We start from the raw sequence: 16,788 nt of genomic DNA, 5'->3' as shown, positions 1-16,788 counted from the left end.
GCTTTAGCCTTTGGAGCAGGAGCATGCCTGCTTCCCTACTGGATGCTATTTAGCACATCGTTTCTGGATAGTTCTCCTTGTTTCCCGGAGCCTGGGTTCAAATCCCAGCTCTGCACAGTTTACTGGCTGTGTGACTTTGGCCAAGTTGTTTAACTGCTCTGTGCCTCAGTTTCCTCGTCTGTGGATGAGGCAGTAACACAGCCCTCACAGGACTTCTGGGAAGGCTACAGGGGTGAAGAAGGCTCACGGGTCTAGAGTATCATTCAGCGCAGAGCAGACACCCACAGGTGATGCGTTATTCTCTGTTGGCTTCAGCCTCTGAGCAGAAAAGATGTGTGAGTAGTGAAGCCATGCTTCCAGAAGCAACCACCTCCCTTTACCTTTCAAGGCAAACTCGGACCCCAGTATGTTTGATTTCAGGGATGGGTAATGTTTCCCCCAGATTGGGATTTGGGGAGTCATAGGGTTATCAACCTCTTTGGCTAAGGAAGACTGTCACAATCACTATCTACTGACACCCTCTCTCAGGGAGGAATACCCCAAAGAAAAAAAGGACGTCATCTCTGAACAAAGAAGAGTCATTGTCAGCAATGGTGACGAGCAACTTGAAAAGAACATAACTGTCATGGATGCATTGTGCTTTTTCTCTTTTTTCTTTCTCTTCTCCCTTTCAGATCACCACCCGTCTGCAGATCAGCCTTCGGGACCACTGATCTAAGGATCATTTCGACCCCCTAGTCATTGACTAAGAGGCTAGAGGGGAAGGAAAAACTTTAAGCCTCAAAAAGGGGCTAGAGGCAGGGCTGAGGGCCTCCATGTTCCTCCAATAAGAACACAAAAGTGTTGGGGGAAAGTCTGCATCAAAGCAAGAGCCTCCTTGTTTGCAGAGCAAAGCAATTTAGGACCTCACACCCACACCCACCCCGCAAGGCAGACGCTGGATTTCCAAGAGCAGCGAATCAGGATTCCAAGTGGACAAGTGTCCGGAAGGGCCGCTCCTGCTGGCATGTCACCAGGATACATGTCTCGTCACAGCCACTGCTCTCTCCCCAGATGGAGCAGTTCCCCTTGCCACTGTGAAGTCTGTGACAGCTGAAGCCGAGAAAACGCGGGGACAAACAGGTCCCGTCAGGACACCGGGCAGCTTCCTAGCCTAGTGACGAATTGCAGGCGACTGGGGAGAATTTAAAACCAACCCAGCTGCCACCCAGGAGAGTGAGTAATCTCAACACTTAAGGAGAAGCCCCAGACCGGCAGTCATTCAGACACAGGAGACAGTTTTCCTGGACCCAGATGGCACCCAAGTGTCTCACCCTGGGGCTTCTCTTGGACAAATGGACTTACCCCATCCCCTGGTAGGAGATGGCCACCTGATGTGTCCACCCCTCCTGCGCCCCCCTCCCCCCCACCATGGCATTTATGTTCATTCTGTCTTTCCATCTGTCTCCAGAACTTCCTCCAGAATCTCTGGAGCTTCTCTAGGGTCCACACAGCTGCCACAAGTCTTGACCCATCCATCACGATTCCCTGGTTTGCTCAGTGTTTGAAAATCAGAACACCAGTTAAAAATGCTTAATAACAAAAGTCTTGGAGATCACACACATTGACCTGACCTCACGTCTCTTACCCTCCCAGTGTTTCAAACATGCAACTTCCAGCATCCTCTCTGGGGATCAGCCCTTGGAAGGAAATAGTTGGCTCTAAGTGAAGTCTGCTCTTAGCACCCGTATGGGAGCATTAAGATGATGCAGGTGCACAAGGGCTGGCACTTTCTCTCCGGGCAAAAGGACGACGTCTGGGGGCACTGGCACTCTGGGCAGTGGCAGGGCTGGAAGGGGCTCAGTGGAGGATAAAGAGCTAAACAGAGGCTTGGAGGTGGGTCTCTACAGCTATGGTTTTTATCTGAACTGGCAGTTCTGAACGTACCACCAGGTCTCCTTCTTTTACAAACTAGAAAGGCTTTTCCATTGGCCCGCCTCCAACATTCTAAGATGATGAACAATGCCCTTAACAGGGCTGTGCTCTCCATGTTGGATGCATATGGCGGAAAAAGCAGGGCCTTCTGACTAAGTGGAGGGTGTTTACTTGTTATTAGACTAGTATAGACCTTTGGGGGCAGAAAGACTGAAAGCTTATTTTCGCCATGTCCTAGGCCTGAACTTGCTCATCCAAAAAAATATATTATGGGCTTTATGCACTAGACCATATGCTTATCACCAGGGGCCTGGGGGCAGGGAGAACTAAAACAGAATCAAGTCTCTCTTCATTGGCGTGGATACTGGCGTGACAGCATGCTAAGGGAACACACAGGAGGGGCAGCTACCGCGGACTGTCCAAGGAGGGTCTGGGGTCTGGAAATGCTTTACAAAGGAACTGATACCAGACCTCAGCCTTGAAAGCGGAGGCAGGGGAAGGAAGGATAGGGTGGGGTGGGACTCAGGAGGGATAGGATGTGCAAGAAGGCTTTTCCAGAAAGGAGAAAGAACATGTGCAAAAGCATGGAGGCATGGAGGCATGGCTCATCCCGGGAAATTGTAAGCAAAACAGAATGGCTGGAACCCAGGGAGGCTGAAACAGGAGGCAGGGGCCAGATTATGTATTACCTTGTACACCGTGCTAAAAGCCATGAGAGCCCTTCTGGAATTCCACTCTCTCTGAGAAGTATTTATAATTGGCAACTCACAACATCCCCAATTTGTAAAACCTAAATAATTTTTAAAAACCTAGCAACCCTGCTTTATAAGGGGAAAGAGGCCCTGAGTGGTGAATTGGTTTCTAAGACGGATCTGTATTTACAATTTAAATTTGATGCTAGGAACAGTTGGCAAGAGGACTTGGAGCAAGTGACTTAAAAACCAGAGCTTTCTCTCTTATTTTACCCTCCAGTCATATTTCTACGCGAGGTGAGGGAAGTACACCATGACTGGGGAGAAGAATGAGCTTCTTCCAAAAAAAAAAAAAAAAAAAAAAAAAAGAATGAAAAAAAAGATCGTATCGTCTTGAGCAAATATGTATGCTTCTTACAAAGTGCCTGCACTTCAAATGTTCAAAGAGGAGAGCTTGTTTTCTTTCACATCAGCCTGGACTCATCCACCACCAAAAGGTGCACCTCACCTCACTCTTGGCTGACGGCCACAGTTGCTGTCTGCTCCCAGATCTGGTCACAGCCAAGGACCAGAGGTAGAACCCCACCTCTGCCCCCCAACTTGCCTTTACTTTCCCCAGACATGGTCTGATGTCTCCCTGAGGTGCACTGGGACCCCTGGCCAGGGTGACTGGATGGCATCCATTCTGACCAGTTGGATGTCTCTTCCAATAGACCCGTTGTTAAATATCTTTACTATCACTCCTGCTCCAGGCCCCTGGATGCCCAATCATATGGCACATAGATGCCAGCATTCTCTTTCAATTGACATCTGAATCAGATTTGCAGAGGGATGAGAGTTTTCCCTCCGGAAGCTTTAGCCAAGGCCCCAGCTGTGAGCCTAGGATGCCCGTGCCTATGGCATGGGAGCTTGTCTGGCAAGCCAGGGGGATGGCGCCATTACTGAACTTGACTGGACCAATGGGGCATTTTGGGGAGACAGGCGCTCAGTGCTTCCACAGTCTTCTTTATTCACCTTCCCTCTTTATAAGGTTCTGAGGCCAGACCAGTCTCTCAGGAAATCTCTGGGCCTGTGGAAGATCCCTGGGGAATGGGTTAAGTTCTGAGACCCACTCCCTACTATTGGCACAGGGGGAAAGAACCCACAGGGCAGGGCAGTCTAGCAAGAGCACAGGCTGTGGGGTGTCTGGGTGGCTCAGTCGGTTAAGCATCCGACTCTTGATTTTGGCTCAGGTCCTGATCTCATAGTTTCTGAGGTTGAGCCCCACGTGGGGCTCTGTGCTGACAGTGTAGACCCTGCTTGGGATTCTCTCTCTCTCTCTCTCTCTCTCTCTCTCTCTCTCCTTCTTTCTCTGCCCTTCCCCCACTCGCTCTCTCTCAAAAATAAATAAAAATTAAAAAAAAAAAAAAGGCACAGGCTTTGGCTTCTCACAGAACTAGGGTCACTTGCTTGATCACCAAACCTCTCAGCCTCAGTTTCCTCATTGATAATTTGGAGACAGCCACAAGTACCTAGCCTAAGGAGGTTCAGTAAGGATTGAGTGAAGTGGTACTTTAAAGCAATTAGCCCATGTTTGACACAACAGAACTCAACAAATAGTAGCTCTTGTTGCCAGTGGGAGGTGACCATTGGGTGGCCATGAGGATAACATGTATTAACATCTATGAAGCACTTGGAATGGCCTTTGGCTCCTAGCAAGCACTCAGTAAATCAATAAATGCTAATGATCGTCATCACCTTCATCTTCACCATTATCACGATGACTATTATTATTGCCAGTTACCTCCTTTGAAACCAGAGACTCTTTTATGTTCATGGAGATCCTCTGGGGAGGAGGGGATTGGGTTGCAAATATGGAGATCTGTGCGGGCCTGGCCTCTCTTTACCAGGTCAGGGTGTGATGTTGGATAGGTGAAGTTGCTTCTCAGGGTCAAATTTACCCTAACTGTAAAAAGGGAGGAGGTTTCCTAGGGGGAAACTCACACTTCCTTTCCATCCTAAGGCTGTGTGGGTGTCTGCTTTGCCCAAGGATGCCATGCACGGCCATCACTGGGCCAGTGCAATAGATGTGTATTGAATGCTCTGTGTGTTGGGTTCTGGGGACACCATGGTGGGCAAGACAGCCGTGCCTCACGCTCCTCTCTTGTGGGTTACATGTAAGACTAAAGCTCAGGGGACAATCAGAAAAACATTGTAGCTTACAACTGGGTCTAAAAATTGGGGCATGGCATGAATCCATGGGGGCTGTTTTATCAAAGCCCCATCCAACGTTGGATGTAGAATTTGAATTTGCTCTTTGTTTGAGTGCTTTGCAGAGAATTCATCTTTCTACATTTCCTTTTCTCTTCCAGCCCCAGGGAGGCATTTTCACAAGTGCGCAAGTTAGAAGTTGAAAACCATCACCGAGGAAAAGAAACGAGTCTCTCAGAAAAAGCTTCGGAAAGAAAATCCTGCCCCTCATAACCCATCATATGATTACTTGGGCAGGACAGGACCTCTGAGACTACCATACCAGAAGCTTCATTTTACAAGAAAGCGGATGGAGAACTTAAGAAAAGTGTATCTCAGTTTTTTCAAGCTGATATGCATATACAATTCTCTTTCCTTGTTCACTTCTCATTCCTTAATCCTTTGAATATTTACTCCAGAAAGACAAGTCTTCCTTCCTTCTTTTCTTCCTTTTTTTCTTCTCCCTCCCTCCCTCCCTCCCTCCCTTCCTTCCTTCCTTCCTTTTTCCCCCTTCCTTCCCTCTTTCCTTCCCTTCCTCCTTCCCTCCCTCTCTTCCTTCTTTCCTTTTTCTCTTCCTTCCTTCCTTTCTTCCTTTTTTCCCCTTCCTCCCTTCCTTCCTTCCTTTCCTTCCTTTTTTTCCTTCCTTTTTTCCCCTTCCTTCCTTCCTTCACTCTTTCCTTCCCTTCCTCCTTCCCTCCCTCTCTTCCTTCCTTCCTTCCCTCTTTCCTTCCTTCCCTCCCTTCCTCCCTTGCTTCCTCCCTCCCTTCCTTCTTCCCTTCTTTCCCTTCCTTCCCTTCCTTCCCTTCCTTCCCTTCCCTCCCTTCCCTTCCCTTCCCTTCCCCTTCCCCTTCCCCTTCCTTCCTTCTTTCCTTCCTACCAAAATCACAAGGTCCCCACTCTTCACTGCCTTCCAGAAACAGCCATCCTTTTACAGAACCATCGTCTTCTCCAGCAGGTAATTTTCCATCTCCCCTAGCATAGGGGAGGTCAAGTTGGGGAAGGGTGGGCATGCCTGGTATAATAGCACCATGGTCTTCAGTGTGATTCCAGGTCCCCCAGGAAGGACTATGATAAGGAAGACAGAACCCTACTCCTGGCGCCCCTTACTGGCCACTGTGCCAGGGCTCTTAACCCACTGAGCCCCTACTGGCTACTCAAAGATGGGCTGGTTCCAAGGGTTATATACACGACTGAGCTTGAAACCTGGCTTTGAAGCAGATATCAGACCTGTTGGGATTCTAGTCTTCTGCCCCATGTCCTTCTTCCTCCAGTCACGGCGAATCCTAGATACGGCTCCACTCCACTTAAACACTTGTGGGGCAGCCTGGGGGGAGGGATTGAAGTGGGAGGATATTCTCAAGCTTGGGTCACAAGTGGTCTAGCCAGGGGTCACCCTGAGGACAGGGGCACCAAGAAGGAAGGGTAATGCCACAGAAGATAACACATTTGACCTGTCTGACAATTTTCCCCAGGGTCAGCCTAAACAGGGAACCTCCCAATGAAACAGGTCTCCAGGGGCACACGCATAGCAGAAAAGCCCTGGGTTTTAAATATATATGCAAATGTCCTTAGCTCAGGCCTTCTGGCTTATTCCTGGATACACTGTTGGAGTAACCTGATGTGGGGTGTGGGGGCTCTATAATGCATTTGGCAGGAAAGTGCAGCATTATGCACAAAGTGATTTCCTGACTGTGTTTTAAAAATTAAAAGTCCCTGGCATGTAGAAGCTATTCAGTAAAAGTTTGGGGAATGGATAAGCCAGGGATGCCTGAATGAGTGCAGCACTCCTTAGGTTTTTATAGTAGAACAATGGGCAGCTGCTGATCCGTCCCTCTCACCTGGCAAGGCCAGCAAGTGGTTTGGGCCACGCAAGCCCACATCTGGGAGGAGAGAGGGAGAACTGGGAGGAAGGCCCTCCCCACCGGGTCATCCATCACCCCAAGACTTGGCTTGCCTGATTTCCTTTCCGACCCTGGTTTTTGAGGCGAACAGCTCCGGAAAGTAGCGTGTTCCTCTATCTCCGCTTGGGAGCACGTCATGTATTAACTAAACAGTATTTGTGAAAGTTTGCGGAGCTCTTGGGGAAACCGAGGACGAAGAAGAGGCAGACAGAGGGGTTCTTGAAGTGCTGTGGAGTTCACAGAAGGAATTCTTGGGTTCCTGAGATGGGAAGGGGCAGGGAGAAAAGGAGAGAGTAGGAGGTGGGCGCCTCCCCCCGGGTCTGGGGTCTGGGTCCTTAGGGCCTTGGGATCCTGGCATTCCCCTTTTGAGGGACGTGTCGGCGTAGCGGGCCCTAAACTCGCTGTGATAATGAAGGCAACAAATGGGACAAAGGAGGGGGCGCGCGCGGCGCAGACTCGAGTAGGGCTCCGGCTCGGCCGTAGCCCCAAGGAAGAGGGGACCTTTTGCCCACTCGGCGACCTCACCTTTTCCCTGTCCTGGGCCAGGAAGCTCTCCACAGGGCCCCTCAGAACCCTAGCTGCCTCCCCACCTGCCCGCCGCGGGTTGGACGCTCTTTGTGGCGCTGAAGCAGAGAGACCGCGAGGAGCGTGCGGGAGGTGGCCGGGCGGGGCGCGAGTCTCAGCCTCCCGGACCCACGGCGGGTGCGTCCCGAGCCGCAAGTGCGCACTCCTGGAAGTCCCGCGCCAAGGGCAGGGGCTCGCGGTCCCTCCCCACCTCTGGAGAGATCCCAGAAAAGCCGGGGCGAGACAGCGCGCCTGGGGGCCCCCGAAGACCCCCCGGCGACGGTACAGACTTTCTCGAAAGGTCTCGGTCTCGGTATCGGCGCGGGGAGCGCACGGGAACCCGGGGGCGCAGGGGGCGCCGCCGGGTTAGCTGAGCGTCCAAAGCCAGGCGACAGCGAGAGTCTCAGCGCAGCCCCAAGCGCTCCGCCTCTAGCGGTACCAGCCGGCGCCCCAACGCCGGGCTCCCGGGCCGGCGGGAAGATCGTGTGCCAGTCCGTGGGTACTGGGGACACTCCCCTTCCCGGGAGCCAGTGCAGAGCCCCCGCCCTCCGCTCCGACCCGGGGATCCCCTCCCCCAGCGCAGAGATCCCCGCGCGCCCCCTGCCCACTTTGCCAAGGCGAGAAAGCGGCCGAGCTGGAGACAAAGAAACTCCTGCCTCCTCCACTCTCGGCCCCTCCGCCCACCCCAGACACTCCCCGGCGCCCTCCCTCGACCCGGCGACAGCGCCCGCGGACAAGCTAGGGAAGGGGGGTAGGGTGGGCGAGTCTGCTCCCTGACGCGGGCCAGCTGGAGGCTGCCCGTGCTCCCCGCTTGGGGACACCCCACGGCAGCCGCGCCCCCCATCCTCCGCTCCCCAAACCGTCCCGGTCCCCCGGCACCGCCTCCCCGGGCCGAAACCTCCCCCCCACTTCTCCAGCTGAGCGTTAGGGGGGCGCGGCGCACACAAAGCGGGTGTGGGGGGCGGAGTACCGGGGTGGGAGAGATCCCGCCAGGGCTCCGCACGGGCCTGGGCGCAGCTATTTACCCGATTTCTTCTTCGATCTCCGAGATGTCCGCGAAGATGAGGAAGACCACGAGCAGCGTGAGCGCAGCCAGCATCCAGCTCCGGAACTGCAGCTGCATGGTGGGTTCGCGCCCGCCGGGACCCGCGCGGGCCGGCGCGAGGAGCGGGGGCTGGAGGGCGCAGCGGCGGGCGCCGGAGCCTCCGCGCGCGGCGCGCAGCGGGGCAGACACCCTGCGCTCCGGGCGAGTGCGGGCCAGCGGCGGCGGCGGCGACAGCGGCAGACAGGGGTTGCTCAGGCGCGGCGAGCCCGCTCGCTCCCTCTCCGCTCCTGCCCGCCCCTCCTCTCCCCTCCCTTCTCCTCCCTCCCCTTCCCCTCCCCTCCCTCCTCCGCCCCGCGCGGGGCTCTGAGTGCAGTTTGACAGCTTTGCTCCGCGCCTCAGCTCGCCTCCTCCCACCCTAGTCAACTCCAATGTCCAGCCATCCGCCTTTGCTTCTCCCGCCTGGTTCTTCTCTCAGCTCCCGAGGGCGCTGGGATGTGGCCAGAACCTGCCACTCCCCGCCTAGGGAGGCTGGGCTCGGGGCACCGCGGGCGTCCGGGTACCGCGCTGAGCCCAGGGAAGAGCGCGCACCGCCCGGCGTCCCTAGACGGCTGGCAGACGCCCTCCCGCGCTCGCTCTTTGTCCAGCGCCCTCGCTTCCTTGCAAAGTTTTGGCGACACAAAGACCTACACCTGGGGACTGCCCCCAGCGCTCGGCGAGGAGGCGGTTTCAACCAGGCAGATGTTTCAGCAGTTGACGAATTAGGAGGGGTGGTGGGGGAAGGGGAGGAGAGAAAAGATACCTAAGATAGGCCAACTTCGGCGGAGATGCAGATTGCAATTTGAGGGCCAGGTTCTCAGCCCGTGAGAAACCACCCCCTCAGGGCGGTCATCTTGGTCACCACTGATACAGCCGAGAGTGGATCCGGAGAGGCTCCCCGAGTTGCCTGAGGTCACACAGCCTTGGCTAGAACTCTGGGCTCTTGCCGGAGTGGCGGCTCTACCCACAATGGCGGACTCAGCGCCCACCCTGCCTTGGCCCTCGCCCTTCTAACTCTGGGCTGGGCTTCCTCTCCCCAGCTCTTACCCTCTCCTTGCAAAATCAACACCCCCACCCCCGCCACCCAGTCCTACCTTGATCTAAAGGCCTCCTAGAAAATATGGCTCCCACAAAGGGGTAATGCCCCCCATGCCGAATATTTTTCGCTTCCCCAGCCTTAGACAATTTAACTCAAATTACATTTTGCACCAACCATTAGCCTGGGAAGGACCCCATTAAGTTTTACTGGAATTAGATAATTACCTAATTTTTTTTTCTTGCACTAATTGTAACAATCCTGAAACCAGGAAATGTAACTTCCCAGAAGTGATGGTCGGGTTTATGAAAGGGTCTTTGAGGTCTGAGTTTGGGGAAAAGGGTCCTGTTCAAGAAGCTGTGTGGAATATCTTAACTGCCTGGAAAGGACTGAAGAATGAAGGGGGGGGGGTGCAGATTGGCTATTTCTTCAGTGCCACCAATACAGAGCCCATTCTCAGAGGGTTTGGGGAGAGGCTGGCAGTGGCTAAGTCCTTTCAGGGTCACCTTGGGGAGGTAAGAGGGCCTTTAAAGCACTGCTTTTGGCCAGAATCCTGCCTCTTTGTGTTAGGAAGGAGGGACAGGACCAAGGCTTCCAAGCTAGGAGGCTGCTGGACAGCTGTTGTTGATCCTGGAAGTGGAGATAAGTTCGGTTCTGCAGGAAAGGGAAGCAGCCCTTAGAAAGGGGGAGAGCTTTGGTTGTGGGGAGCAGACGTCTTGTCCCCATCGGAGGGGTGTACCAATGCCCGTGGCAGCATTTAATTTCTTTCCCAGCCTCTTGCACCTCCATTCGTACAGTGAGCTTCTCCAGAATACCCCATATTTTTCTTGGAGTGTGCTGTTGAGGTACAATGTTGGATGTCCATCTCCCAGTCCATTAGAGGTGGTAACATGCATCAAAAGAGGGCTTACCATCTGTGTGTGTGGCTGGCCACATGGTCTAACCATCGTGTCTCCACATCTTCTGATCGCCTTGATCTTTCCCTCTGTCTTGCTTGATGGGTGGTTAAGGGGTTGTTGAATCGCATTTGTTGTTGTTTTATTTTTCTGAGATGAATGGTTGTGACATCTGAACAGGGAGAGGTAAGAAAGAACAGGTTGTACCTGCTACGCTACTCAATATTTCAATCACTTATTAATTCACTTCATTACTCAGCAATGTTTATTGAGCACCTACCCAGTGCTAGCAACTCTGTGCTTCAGGCTAGAGCTATGAAGAGGAGAGAGAGAGGGAGAAGGAGAGAGGGAGGGAGGGAAGGAGGGAGGAAGAGAGAGCGAGAGCGAGAGTGTGAGAGAGAGAGAGAGAGAGAGAGAGACATTTCCTGCCCTCTAGTGGCTCATGGTTTAGGAGGAAGACAGATGTAATTATGGTATGGGATGTGAGTGAGCTGCACTATAGCTATGGTCTCCTGCATAGCTTATAACTAATTAATAAGATCACACAAGAGAGCAAGAAGAAACTGGCTGGCCTCTCTCTTCTCTGCTCCCTGCTTCTCTACCAGCTACACTCTTACTATGCTGAACAGCATGGAGAGATTATTGTGATCCTAAATTCATCCAAATCAGGGCCTTCCTTCTTTGGACTCACTTGAGACGAGTCATTAGGACCGGACAGGAAACGTGGACACTGTTGGACAGTTCCATCCCTTATAGAGAAATGCTTGTAACTAGACCCACAGAGCAACATCTTCAACTACACCTGCTGGGAAAAAACTGGCTATCCTTGTTATTGAGGCTATCCTTGCACTGAGAGTTACTGGGACGGGATTTTATTTGGAGGGTGATAGGGAACCCTCATGACAGTTGACCGCAATGCTGTCTGGAGGCAGTTTGAATCTGCATGGCCCTGTGCACACTCGCTGCCTCATAGCTGTCTCTGAACACTGAGTTTTTCCTGGAGCCTGGAAAGAGGGAACATGATTGCATTGGCAGTAAGTGTCATCGCTGCTGATGCTGAGTTAACTGCCACACGCACACATACTTGGCTCAGCCATCCTGACCGCTCCCCTCTTTCCGACCCCTCCGTTTAAACATGTCCCTTTTCCTGCCTTGGTCTTTCCAAGAAACTGGGAAAACCCACAGTGATCACATCTTTAGGTTAAGTTAGTATTTGGGTTAAAACACAGGTGTTAGATGGGAGTGACAGCAAATTAAAAGTCTTTACCACACATTAACATTTTAACTCACATTAATGGTAGTATATTCGTTATCTGGGCAACTGATAAGGCCCTAAGAAGTTCATATTAATGAGGGATAGAGTAACAGGAGGTTCTGCAGAGCCCCCAAGGCACCTAGTGGATTCACACGTAGCAGTTAGGCAGCCCTTCCTTGTCTCTGACTCTGGCTAAGGGCGTGCTTCTCTTTCCAGCTGCTGACCTCAACAGTGGGGACCCCCATCCAGAGCTGAAGTTCATGAAAACCCCAAAACCGTATGTATCACTGACACATCAACAAACTCTCTATACCGCTCACCCCAGATATGGCGAGTTTCCATCTGAACTACTTCCTGGGGGCAAAAAAAACACCTCTTGGCAATCGTTTTGCACAGGTGCCATCATCTTCATTTTACACTTGAGGAAACTGAGGCTTAAAGGAGGCTCGATGGCCCAAGATAGCTCAGTTGGCAGAGAGGGAATTGCAATGCAGTTGGCCTCCTCTGGGCTTCATTGACTTCTGGGATTGTGGGAATGCCAAGGTCCTCTCAGCACTTTGGGCAGCTCTAAATGGATGTATAAGTAGGCAGCATCTTTGATTCTAATGGAATCCCCTTCGGCCTGGGTATATCAGGATTCAGGGAACAAATTTATCTTCACTCACAGTACACCCTCCATCACTGGTGAGACTGTAATCATAAATCTCAATTTTTATCTGTCCACACAGAAGAAACCAGTCCTTTTAATCTAATCTTTAAAAAAAAAAACCTTTTATTTATTTTGAGAGAGAGGTGGGGGGAGAGAGGGAGGGAGAAAGAGAATCCCAAGCAGGCTCCACGTTGTCAGCACAGAGCCTGATGCGGGGCTCGATCTCATGAACTCTGAGATCATGTTCTGAGCTGAAACCAAGAGTTGGATGCTTCACTGACTGAGCCACCCAGGTGCCCCTTAATCCAATCTCAAAAAACAAAACAAAACAGAAAAAAACACCCCAAACCCCTCAATGATAAATAATAATTTTCTTATCCAGAATTCTGACCCAGTCCTGAACACCCTTGAACTCATTCAGAAAGCAGTTTAGAACGCATAAGGAAAAATTAGAGTGGTAATAGCCTTGTGTTTTCACATCTCTGAAGGAGGAGCTATGAATAGCCTAGTAGAGGGGAGGGGGCTGTTTAGGAGGGGGTAAAGAGTTTAGAATATCATAGTTGGAACAGACTAATAGGCTATTGTATTTCTGCACCTCCTATAAGGAGAGAACCTGCCTTCTCTTTTGAAATTTACACCAAATTTGAATGTTCTCACAAATGCAACATTTCCCCCTTCAAAATCAGAACCCGTTGATAACAATATGGGAAAATAAATGGGCACATTTGCATTCCATTTGTGGCTTTTGTAAATAGCAAAATTGTATATTAGCTAAAGAAAGAAAAGAAATATACCCAGGCAAGTGCTGTAAATGTTTCTGGGATTATCTGCTAGAGACCTTGGGAGGGACTTGGAATGGGCTCCACAGGGGAGCTGGAGGTAATAGCAGAAGGTGGGGGGTGGGGGAGGGCGGTGGTTCAGTATTTTGCTGGGATTTTTCCAAAGTCTTCAGTCAGGATTAAAGGTGGTTTTGAACCAAAACATGAAGTCAAGGACCAGATGGCAGAGATAAATGAAAAGGAATGTGCTCTCATGATTCTCAACAGTGCTTGAGCAAAATTACAACTGGGATGTCTGAATCAGCTCGTCCAACTTTGCCCAAATGCCAGCATGACTCCCTCCCCATGAGCATCCAAGGAAGCTGGCCCTTGTCAGCCATCCCTGGCTCTCCCTCTTGTATCACTTTTCCTAGCCTCTGTTTGGATCACAGACCTCTCCATTGTCAGAGCTGGAAAGTTGGGTGGAGAGCATGCCCCCTGTCCATTCACTCACTCAACAAATATTGCTGCATCACCTATGGTGTGTCTGGAATTATGCTAGAAGCCCGCGCGGCAGTGGTGAACTGCAGGCACAGTTTCTGCCCTTGTGGAGCTCGGGGTCCCATGGGATTTTACAGATAGAGAATGCTGGGACCCAGAGATCAAGGGACAACCCACAGGCCCATTGCTAGTTTTAGAGTTTTAGAGCTGAGAACAGGATCCTCTCTGTCTTGTCCCCTAGCTAAACTCCATGCCAGGTGTCCCACACATGCACAATTTCACCTCGTTTTTCATGACATTTCGAGGAGATTGTAAACTCCCAAGGGGTAGAGAGCTTTATTCCTCTTCTGGTCCCACATTGTCTAGTGCTGTAGAAACCCAATGAATACCGGTTTCCCCCATGGCCAATTTCAAGCCACCAACATCATGTCATTGAAGGCAATGTTGGGAAGAGTGGGCAGTGGCACACCATGGTATGGTATGTCCATCACATACGTGTGATAAATGAAATCATTTCAAGGGCATAGGTAGTAGTAAAAGGTAGAAAATAAAATTAGGAAGTGATGAGTTCTGAGTACGTATGGCTTTTGTGTTTAATAAGTTTATGTAGTGGGAGTTTACATGGCTCTGTTTAGCAATCAGCATGGGTCACCATCAGCACACCTGTGACCAGTGGCAACAATGAACTTGGTGAGCATGCTTGGTGAAATACCATTTTTTTATTAATTTTTTTTTACATTTTTACTTATTTTTGAGAGTCAGAGAGAGACAGAGCACAAGTGGGGGAGGGGCAGAGAGAGAATGAGACACAGAATCCAAAGCAGGCTCCAGGCTCTGAGCTGTCAGCACAGAGCCCGACGCAGGGCTTGAACTCACAAACTGTGAGATCATGACCTGAGCTAAAGTCGGATGCTCAACCGACTGAGCCACCCAGGTGCCCTGGTGAAATATCATTTAAAGAAAAATTTTTAAAGTGTTTATTTTATTTTTGAGAGAGAGAGAGAGAATGAGAGAGAGTGATGGGGGGGGGGGGGGCAGAGAGAGGGAGACACAGAATCCTAAGCAGGCTCCAGGCTCTGAGCTGTCAGCACAGAGCCCAACGTGGGGCTTGAACTCACAGACCGGGAGATCATGACCTGAGCCAAAGTTGGACACTTAACTGACTGAGCCACCCAGGCGCCCCGGTGAAATAACATCTCTACAGCAAACTCCAGATGGGATAGTCTTCAAAGCGGTGGCAGCATTCAGTGGTATATCGACCTGCCAGGATCTTGGCATAAAGCAGTGGCCAAAGGAGAGTGCCCTGGGACCCAAATGCATTTCTTGCAAAATGTCCCTTTGGGTGTCGTCTTCTACCTCTCCCTGCCTCAGAGTCTTTGTGGTTGCACATCCTGTCTCCCCAGTTCCCCCAGTCTGGTTGGACAAAGCAGACTGGGAAACTGCAGGAAGATCTAGAGACAGTGGTTTTTTTGGGCTGCATGAGTGTATTTGGATTAGGTTAAGCGGCAAGCAACAGTGAACCCTAAATGCCAATGGCTTATTCGAAACAAGTTTATTTCTCTCTCCTGTGCAAATGCCCAAGGAGGCAGGCAGGGCTGGCTTTAGGCCAGGGTGCTCCTGACGTCCTTAGGATTCAGGTCCTTCCAGCTTTCCCTTTGATGAGGCTCTTCCTCATGGCTCATCGCATCCAGATTCCAAGCAGTAGAGTGGAGGAAGAGATAAAAAAGCAAGGAAACTTCCTGAAACCTACCACACGGTGCTGGTGCTTCTGCTTAGTCCCCTTCAGCCAGAAGAATGCTGTCACACGACCTCACCCAGCTGCAGGGCAAGCATGAAGCAGACCTTGATTCTGGCTCTCTGGGCGCTCAGCTCAATAGTCCATTATGGAACAAGGGCAGCGCAGATGTGAGGGGTAAGTGGCGGGATCTGCCGCAAAGGGAATGGAAGAGACCACTCACCGCAGGGTTTTTCTCTCCCGTCTTCAGCTCTGCACACCAGTCCTCATTAGCCCTGCCTTCAGATAATTGTGCGGACTGACCAGAAATGCCCGAGTCCGTGGCAACAGAGCTGTTTCTGAAGCTGAGTGCCACGTTGTTGATGTCTTCCGGTTTCTCCGCTCCCTAGTTTGCCACATTTATCTCTTTGTTATCGCCCTAGGGAGGCAGCACAGTGATCTGAATTAAGCAGATCTTTCTATTCTAATGCTTTGACATCTACGGCTTCCCTGACCCTGGAAAGTACCCTCCGAGGACTAGTCAATTCCTAGAGATAGTAAGGGTTCTGCCTGGGAGTATGCCTTTCGTATGCAAACCAGCCAATCCAGAGCCCAGAGCCCATCCACCTCCTCTGTGGACTCTCATTCTCTGGGCCACTATTTCTGTGCCCTCATCACCCCAAGGCCTCATACCCGACAGCCAGAAACAGCCCCTGTGCCCCAGAGTCCCCTGAAATTACACAAACAAGTGAATCCTAAGCCTGACCCACCTGTTCCTTCCCGTGAAAACCACAATAAAGGCTCTTGCCCACGTTTTCTTCCCACTCCTTTGCCTCCTGAGGGACGCTGTGGCCCTGTGTGGCACGGCCTGTGCTCTCCTCGCGGGAGCTGTAAAGCATCTTTCCGATGGTCACGGTCTCCTGATCACTGGCTTCACCACAGCTGAATTATAATAACACCTACATTTAAAGACATGGCTTGGCGTAGAGCTTCTCAAACTATTAGTGGAACCGGACCGGGGTTTTTATTCGCTCTTAAGTGTCATTGATTGCAAAGCACCCACTAGTGGGCATTTCACACTGAGCGCCGCTCACCATGCCTGTCGAGCACCGCTAAACCCTCTTCATCGAGGGGAGTCCCTGATCGCACACACAGATGCTGCAAAACGTGGAACTGCTGTGAATGTTTCTAAACGTTTGTCTTCGGTTTCTGTGCTTGTCTCAGCATGGACCAGGAAGGTACAGTTCACACACCGGCGCTGGCCCCTGTGCCACACCTTGAAAGGTCCTGACAGGAGCTGATTTTGAGATCACACCGATTCCTGTTTGGAACTTCACTTTTTCCGTGATATTGATCTAAGTTCCTGTCTTCTTGATATTAAATGGGGGAGATAATAACACTTACTTAGCTCATGAGTTTTGGTAAGAAGGTAACTCAAGTACTTAGGAGGATGCCTGCATAAAGTAAGTGTTCGTTACAGCCGGGCTTTTGTTTATTATTTAGGATAATGCAAAAAGAGAAAAGATACACAGTATGTAAAATGCAAGGCGTGGTTATCTCCGGGTGGTGAAATTTGGGTTGCTTTTTATTTTCTCCAC

At 51.2% G+C, this 16,788-nt stretch overlaps 1 protein-coding gene across 1 annotated transcript in view; it reads right to left on the bottom strand.

Moving 5' to 3' along the window:
* The window catches only part of ST8SIA2 (ST8 alpha-N-acetyl-neuraminide alpha-2,8-sialyltransferase 2), a 67,048-nt gene extending 58,444 nt beyond the window's left edge, over nucleotides 1–8,604 (bottom strand). The window contains exon 1 of the mRNA XM_060617732.3: nucleotides 8,326–8,604. Within this exon, the coding sequence (XP_060473715.1) occupies nucleotides 8,326–8,423 (98 nt within the window). The 5' untranslated portion in view covers nucleotides 8,424–8,604. The remainder of the gene's footprint in view (nucleotides 1–8,325) is intronic.
* Between the last annotated feature and the right edge of the window lie 8,184 nt (nucleotides 8,605–16,788).

This window comes from Panthera onca, chromosome B3 (genome assembly GCF_046562875.1).
Source record: "Panthera onca isolate mPanOnc1 chromosome B3, mPanOnc1 haplotype 2, whole genome shotgun sequence".
NCBI lineage: Eukaryota > Metazoa > Chordata > Mammalia > Carnivora > Felidae > Panthera > Panthera onca.
Note: the sequence above shows the minus strand (reverse complement) of the source record. Positions and strands in the feature narration are given on the sequence as shown.